An 8,655-nucleotide genomic window follows, 5' to 3' on the forward strand; every position below is an offset into this window, starting at 1 on the left:
TTGTATTTTAGGACCCCAAACGTCACTTAGAAGAACATGTGGATGTGCTGATGACTTGCAACATTGTCCAGTGTTTAGCAGCTATGTTGGATACTGTTGTATTTAAATAATGACTTGCTTGTAAATGCTGTTCCCAGTCTCTGATCATCCATTGTTTCAAGCACTGAGACTAAGATATGTTTGGATGTCAAAGACATCATTTGTAATCTAAGAGCATCTCTCTAACACCTTTTCATCTCAGTTTATGCAATTACTTTGGATATGTTTTTATGTCAGGGTCTTTGCAAATTCCAGAGCAATTCTGGAACTGAGTTAAAAATGTGGTTGGGGTTTGGTGTGGTTTTTCATTTAATATTTGGAAGAAAATCAGCAGTATATATATTTTGATTATTGCCATATAGGTGTTTTTTTTTAATAACCGTAGTGTTCTGCTTGTGTTGTTCATAAATTGGGGAGGGTATATTGTTGACAATATTGTACAAAGTTCAACAAGCAAAGAAATATATTTCAGTAAGCTGATGGGACATGGAGACCTGGGGCATGTGGTCATTTGTTGTTGCGGCACATATCTCTTCTATGTATAGGCAGCACTAATGTGGTCTTATTGCTTTTGGTGTGAGGGAGGACTGAACCGCAGAAACTTTACAAGAGCTTGTCAGTCTTGAAATATATACCCAAAGCAATACTAGGGCACTTCTAAGCTCTTATCAGCACTGAGTTTGCTTTTGTCCTTTCCCACTCCCGTCTGAAATTATAACTTTTCAGGTCAGAGGAGTGTGGCTTCCAAGCAGACGTGAGCCTGTGTATGTGGCCTTTGACCAACAGGCAGGGCAGTTCACCTTATTAGAGAATGACTTCTTAAATTTGTGCAAAAGGTGGAAACAAGATACAATGGTATTGAAGAGAATTTGGATTGCCTAGCTTGACAAATGGCCCCTGCAATGTGCTGATTAAAAACCTTGAAATTGGAGGCAGGTTTTTTTCAGAATGTATACGGTGGCCCAGTTAATTTGAGCTATCATTTTGAGCAAACAGGAGAGGGGCAATTTTACAGCAGCTAACCCGGACACCCTTATGGGATGTGTGCTGGAAAGGGGCAGTGGGAAAGCAAGATTTTGAAAGAAGCATGCTAAACCCATCAAATGCTGCACAAAACAACTAATCTTATAAAATCCTTGTGAGCTAATCATGAAACTGGCTCAAGCTTCCTGTTATAGCTGCTGTAAGCGATGGTGAGCATCTATTTCACTACAGCTCTGTAAAGTACAGAATTCAGTATCTCAAAAACTTTCATTTTCAGTCGCTTTCCCCCCTCCCAACTTTTTGTTCTTGCTCTTGGGACTGCAAAGAGCCTTGAAAGTGTATGTGAATTCAGAAAAAAGGGTAGTGTACGCAATGCCAGAGTAACAAACCTATTAAAAACAAACTTGCCATAAAATACAATGATTCTTTGTCAACAAATTCTGTGAAACACCAAATCAAAAACATGCCTTCACAAATTCTTTTTGGGTTAAATCTTTTATTGTTATTATTTGTAAAAAAAAGAAACTGAAAAATACACATTTAATCAAACAAGGATTTGCACGTTAAAAACCATCAGAAAAGATGGAACCATCAAGACTCGTTCAAGAGAGATTTTTAACCTCTGAAAATAGTTTTGTAAACAATCTCTTGCTGATAGATTCGAAGGTGAATAAAGGAAGAGAAATTTACCAGTAAAACAACCCCGATTTGTCTGTTTTCTTTCACTCTTAGATAATTTTTAACTTCAGCCACTACAGGAGAAGTCCACATCTTTGCTGCCCACTTTTTAAAAATGTGCTTTCTTCCAGTATCCGGTGCATAAAGTTCTGGTAACTACTGTCATTCATGCTGTCTTTGTATTCGCTCTTGAATATGCATTGGCAAAAGACAGCTTAACATATAAACTGTAATAGAATAACAGTAACTTCCCTGTCCCCTAGAATTGTTAGCTTTCTGTTTGAATTAAAAAAATCTTTTATTTTGTAGTCAGAATGCAAGCCGTTGGAGCACTACAGTTTTTACACCTCACCTAAAGTAGTAGAATCAGAATCAGAATCAATGAATGTGAAACAAGCAATATTCAAACTTGATGCATATTGCAAAACTTTGGCTATCTAGGCATAAGATGTGGGGTTTTTTTGTTTTTTGTTTTAAAAGCAATACACACAGCCTTGAAGATGTAAAGGATTTTTAATTAAATGAAAGACTGCAGCTGAAGAGGACTGTTTTAATTGATCGGGAGATAAAAAAATATATACTGTACAAGCATTAAAAGGAACAGCTGAGGGAGTTGGGTATGTTTAGCCAGGAAAAGAGGAGATGCGGCAGTCATCTTCAAATATCATCTAAAGGGCTATCACATGGAAGATGCAGCAAGCTTGTTCTCTCCTGCTCTGAAGGGTAGGACCCAAACCAATGGATTCAAGTTGCAAGAAAGGAGATTCCGACTAAACATCAGAAGAACTTTCTGACAGTAAGAGCTGTTTGACAGCGGAACAGACTCCCTTGGCAGGTTGTGGACTCTCCGTCCTTGGAGGTTTTTAAGCAGAGGTTGGATGACCATCTGTCATTGATGCTTTGGTCAGGATTCCTGCATTGCAGGGGTTGGACTAGATCACCCTAGGGGTCTCTTCCAGCGCTACAGTTCTAGGATTCTAATACTTGGGAGATGAATGCACCTGATGCATGGCTTCAACATCCCTCTCTCAAATCACTGTGATTTACCTTGGAAAATAATTCACTGTGAAGCTAAAATTGTCCATCAAAACAAAAGAACTACTACTTCCCTCTTCAGCTCTGGCCGTTTTCTCCCATCAGCTTAGTTTCATTTCTCAGAAAAGGTAGGGGGAAAGCTTGCGCATTTAACTTGAAGGTGGGGAACATCAGGTGCAGGAGGCAAATGCAGTCCTCCAGCTCTCTTCATCTGATGTTGGGACATTCCCAGGCTGCAGTCTTCAGTGCTGCCCTGTGGCTTCCTCAAGTGCCTGGCTGGAATGTTCCCTGGAACTGTCACAATGCCTTTGCTTGCCAGGATGGAGAGCCCCATCTACCACTGGCATATGCAGGGATGCCAACAGGATTTCCTGCACCCAGTACACTGCATGTGTATTGTTCCCCCTGCTAGTCTGCTATACCTTACAAGTTGGGTAGAGCTGCTTTTTAAGTACACATGGTTACTCGGTCTAGCTCACCACACGAGGTTGCCGCTAAAATGTTATTCACAGATCACACAAAAATAAGCATGCCTAAGGTCAGAAGAAGAGCCTCCTTGCTTTAACTGCAAAATTTCCAGAGTCGTGATATTTACAGCAAAATACAAAAACAAAATCAAAGTTTGCCAACCCTGATGAAGAACAACGAGCAAGAATAAGAATCTATAAGTATGCAGAGTCTTACAAGTTTTAAGTGTCTGAACTACCAACTCTCGGCCTAGCCTATCACACTGGAGTGTTGTGAAGATAAAAATAGGGAGTGGGAGAAGAAAACAGCGTACACAGCCCTGACCTCCTGGAAGGAAAAGCAAGGTACATATATGCAATGGCAAGCAACTAATACTGTAAGCAGGTGACATTTCACAACTCAGCTTGGAAAACTTCCTAAACTTGATAGTTACCCTGCCCCTTCTAAAGTATAGCCTGTTAGAATTTCGATTGTGGCTGCTGCAAGGTATTAGATGATCTTAGGTTCTATTTTCTGGTTAAGTTTGTATTTTCTATTATAATTACTATATATTAATAAACAACAATGATGACATGCAGACCAGTGATGACACGGGTGGGGGGTAGAGCGAGACATGGAATATTGAAGGAGAGGGGTCAATTTCAAGGAAGTAGCTTCCAAATCATGCCAAAAACAGCCAGTTGTGTTTTATAGTATAAAGACAGCTCACAAGGAGCGAATGAAATAATGTGGACACAGAGGAAAGTGCTTAAACAAACATATCCCAGTACACATACAATCTTCCATCTGGCTAGCAGCAACAATAATGAGCTGCTCCTGTTTCTTCTGCTGTTCTTGGAGGCCTCCCTCCCTACTCCCAGGTGAGGGTGGTGAGCTATCCTTCCTCTGTTTGCTTAGCAACAGCAATTAAGTTGTGTAAGCAAGCTTAGCAACAGCAGCTTCTTTGTATCTGGCTGATGGAACCTTTGAAATTTGCCTCCACCCTTTGCTTTCTAACTTTCTTCATAGCTATCTGCTTGACTGCTCTTTATTTCTAAATGAAAGTGAAGTGGTTCCCCCACTCCCAATAGCTTGCATCCTTGTGCATGTGTGCCCCCTGTATGCCCATGTGAGCAGCCCTGAACATACAGTCCCAGGTTTCTTATCAGGGAATGTGGCCCCAAAAGTCCCCCACTCCTGTTTAAATGTTTGGAAAGACCAAGGCCTCAGAACAGCTTGGAAGCTTAAGAGTGTCCCTGATCATCTTTGAGACACTGATGCATAAATGTGAGATCATGACCCAAATCACGTGTTTCATTTAGTTATTTCGGATATGCACAGACCAGATATACACCACATCCACACACAAATGCAGACATTGCAAAGCCTAGCAATTTGTTCTCAGACAGCTGGGGGCAAGGTGAATCTTCTTTCCTCCAAACTCAGGATAGCCACATGTGCCCGCCAGATCTTGGTGGACTACACCTTCCACCATCTCTTACCACTGGGGATAGCGCAAGTTGCAGTCAGTTCCCACATCCCACTGCAATCAATGGGCCAAGGTTGCATTACTTTAGTAAGGATGTAAGGCTGCAAACCTACAACCCATTTCCTGGAACTAAGGCCCACTGAACCCAGCAGGAGTTACTTTTAAGTAGACAACTGTAGGGTATAACTCATAGTGTCTCCAGCTACAAGAATTGGGCAGCAGGAGGAGAAAATTAGAATTTGTCGCCTCTAGCTCCTCGTACTATTGGTTTCCTTGCCAATAGGCACCAGCCTCAACTTCTAGTGTTAAACTTGTCAAAACTACTTTTACTTCTCTTATAAGCATACAGGTTTGTATTTAGATCTTGCCTTCTTTCTTCTTCTACACCGCTCTAAAGGATCATTCTGGCACTCAGCTTAGATCCTAGCCCCACTTAGCTGGGAACAAGTCTCACTGAATTCAATAGGACTTATTTTTGAGTAGACATGGCCAGGATTACACTGTAAACCCAGTGTAAGTCATAACTCATCAGTCAGCTAAGAATGTGCTGTTTAAGCTCATCCAATTTTGCTACGATCATTCAAGCCACTGACCCTCAGCATATGAATTGCTTCCTGAATGCAACTCCTTGCAATGCAGGAATCCCAACTATATCATACATGACAGATAGCCCTCCAATCTCTACTTAAAAACCTCCAGGGAAGGAGTCCACCACCTCTGGTGGGACTCTGTCTCACTGTCAAACAGGTCCCACCATCAGAAAGCTCTTGATGTTTAGTCAGAATGCCCTTCTTGTAACTTGAACCCATTGGTTCAGGTCCTAGCCTCCAGAGCAGGAGAAAGCAAGCTTGTTCCATCCTCCGTGTCACATGCCTTTAGATATTTGTAGATGGCTATCATATCTCCACTCAGTCTCCTCTTTATCAGGCTCTACCAGGATACTCCCTCAACTGTTCCTCATAAGACTTGGGTTCCTAACCCTTTATAATCTTGGTTACATACCTCTACACACATTCCAGCTTGTCAATATCCTTTTTTTAATTGTGGTGCCCAGAAATGGACACAGCTCTCTAGGTGTGGTTTGACCAAGGCAGAATAGAGTAGGACTATTGCTTCTCTTCATCACATGAGCATAGTCAGGATTTTTGTTGGAGGGGGGCAGAACCTCAGCTATGGATTTTTATTGATTTGGGGGGCAGCTGCCTCTCCCTGCCCTCCCCCACCCCCCCTTGGCTACGCCTAGGCTTGACCAGGACAGTATATTTCTATTACTGCAGCCTAGAATAGCATTTGCAGACATAGGGTCTGGTAAGTTGCCCAGGAGTTTCTTCCCCTTTGCCCTTTGATTCTCAGTATTATTGGACAATGGATGTGGCCATTTGCTGCTTGACTGTTGTCCCAAGAGAATCTTCATGATGGCCTCTCAAGCAAGACTCTCCATATGTCTCAAGCTTGCATTTTCCTTAGTGGAAATGATAAAATGCAGGTAAAGGTCTTAGCTGGAAAATATACAGCATGAGCAGCAGAGATCTTTGTTAAGGTATGTCTAGCTCTGTCCTGTGCAGTGTGAGAGAGTTTTTCCCTTATACCTTAAATGGTTTTCTGTACTGAGATAACCAGCTAGGCCCTGTAGTGTTGGAAGTTCCACACAATAAATTTCTGCTATGCAGTAAGAGACTTGCACCACCTTAAAGGCTAACACAACTCTATTGGGGCATCAGCTTTTGCTGAAACAAACTAACAGGACTGCCCCTCAGGGAATGTACTAATGAATGGCAACTTAGCAGCATCATGCTGGAATTTCCCATTGAAACTTGTTGTGTGTTTTTTTTAAATTGCATTAAAGGGCCACAACAGAAGGTTGCATTAAGTGATAATCATAGAGTGGTGCCACTCACACCATCAGACATGACTTAGGGCCATTGATTTCAAGGAGAACTTAATGGGATACAGCTCAGGATGTTTTGGGAAACTGAAATTACCACCTTTCTCGCCTGGTTTGTACCCTTTGGATACTAGTCTCTGTAAAGGGCAGATAAGCCCATAGATACTCTTTTCTTAAGGCATGCATTGCAAGAGGATGGATGCCTCAAGTTTATGTGTACTGGGATTTCTATGTTTCAGTTAATGGAATTGACTGGACAACCAGTTTTTAAAAGCCTTCTGCCTAACCTAAGGACTCCATTGTACTCTATAAAGTTTTAAGGTTCTCTCTTCCCCGCCCACCTCCCACCTGCCCCACTTTTAGTCCAGCATTGCAGAATATAAACAAGTTATGGTGATGTGGAATTAAATTGCATATAGCGTAAGATCAGCTAGGACGTTTAAAGGATGCGCACACACAACTTTGAACCTCAACATTTCTATTACAGCAGGACTGGTCTCTTTCAATGACTGCCCTCCCACATTTTTCTCTGCAGATTTTTCTCTGCGTTGGAACCTGCTGAGCAGAACTTCCAGATTTTGGGAGAGGGGCTAAAAATAAAACTTGAACCCTGTCGAAATTCAGAGGGACGATATAGTTAAATAATACAGATGTGGTTGGAATGAATGTCAGGTCACCATGTGGAATGCCAGCTTCCCAGTTACACCAAAGTCTTATTCGGACTTGGATGCTTGAAAAAAGGAAGAGAAAAAGATGTTTATGGGAGGGGGCAAGGCGCTGAGCTTTTCCTGCAGTGGATTTCAGCTTTTAAAATGGGAATACAGGAAGATGATCGCTTATAAAATATGGTCCGGTCTTCATTCCTCCCAGACTGCTGTCCTGCGATTGGTGGGATGGCGAGCCAATCGGGGACTGTCCAAAGCATAACACTGTAGATATGCTGTGCTATTGAAGAAAGTTATTTCTTCGCACCCTGTCTAAGGGTGTTACTCCCTTTAGAATTAAAGAATTGTAAGGTTGGATGGGACCACGACTATCATCTAGCCCAGCCCCTGCTAGGCAGCTCTTACTTTGCCTCAGTGGCATATTATCCCCTTAAATCTATATTAAAAAAAAAAATCGCTGTGTTTTCCATTTAATTAGTGACAGCCATTTTCAAGCTGGTATCCTAACCATATTCTGGTCTAGGGATTTACCCTCGAGCCTCACGGAGCAGGATCGCGCTGCATTGATTGAAAGGCAAAGCTCTCCTGATGAAACCAATGGCCTTCAAAGTGTTTAACTAAGCCTGGATTTTTAAAATCCGTCTCTCTCTCGCTCTCTTTTCAAATAAAAAAAAAGTGTGTTTTAGAACATCTTTCCTCTGATTCTAGCAGCATGTTAATTTATTCCTACGAAATCCAGGTAATTACTTGTGACAACCGTCTTATTATCACAGGAGAGAGCTCCGTGTGAAAGAAAAATATTCAAAAATACCGAAGGAACACAAGCCTGAAGAAAGCGACGGTGCAGGGAGGAGAGAGGTTGAGGTGGGGGCTTTGGAGAATGTCGCTCTGACTGGAGATGGATGCCTCGTGCGCGGCTTGTCTCTGATAATCTCCCCCGCATGCACTTGCGTGCAGATAAAATATTTATTTACCAAAGAGCCCGTAAACATCAAGGCAAATACATTAAGGCACTTCAAGCTTATGATTATTTCAAAACTGAAAGGAAATAATACTTTGGATGAATATGGATGGAGTAAAAGAGAAGGGGTGTTGTTTTCCCCCGTTCCCTTTCTACCACCCAGGGTTGTAGTTACTTTTCTATGCTGGGAGCTGGTGTTTGTTTTGGACACGGGAGGGGCAGGGACGGAATTAGAGGGAAATAATAATAACTATTATTATTATTATTATTTCCATGAGGGCAGTCCGGGATGAAGCTGACCCTGGCGCGTCCTGATATCATCGCGTACTATATTTTAGTGGCGCTTTTCTCGCGTGGTCAATTCGTGTTAATAGTTGAGAGTGAAGGAGGGTGGCCTGTCCAATCGCTGCACCTGAAGAGGTGGGGCCTCTGTCCAGTCTCATCCTGGGCTGGCTCTGGGCTCTGGGTCGCC

The 8,655-nt window shown here is 42.2% G+C and overlaps 1 protein-coding gene across 6 annotated transcripts in view; it reads left to right on the forward strand.

The window, feature by feature from the left end:
• The window catches only part of PSMD14 (proteasome 26S subunit, non-ATPase 14), a 59,561-nt gene extending 57,837 nt beyond the window's left edge, over window positions 1-1,724 (forward strand). For all 6 annotated transcript variants that reach the window (XM_083714124.1, XM_083714123.1, XM_083714122.1 and 3 more), the window contains one exon: window positions 12-1,724. In XM_083714124.1, coding sequence (XP_083570250.1) covers window positions 12-110 — 99 coding nt within the window. In that variant the 3' untranslated portion in view covers window positions 111-1,724. The remainder of the gene's footprint in view (window positions 1-11) is intronic.
• The last annotated feature ends 6,931 nt before the right edge of the window (window positions 1,725-8,655 follow it).

This window comes from Podarcis gaigeae (assembly GCF_964106915.1).
Source record: "Podarcis gaigeae genome assembly, chromosome: 1".
Classification (NCBI taxonomy): domain Eukaryota; kingdom Metazoa; phylum Chordata; class Lepidosauria; order Squamata; family Lacertidae; genus Podarcis; species Podarcis gaigeae.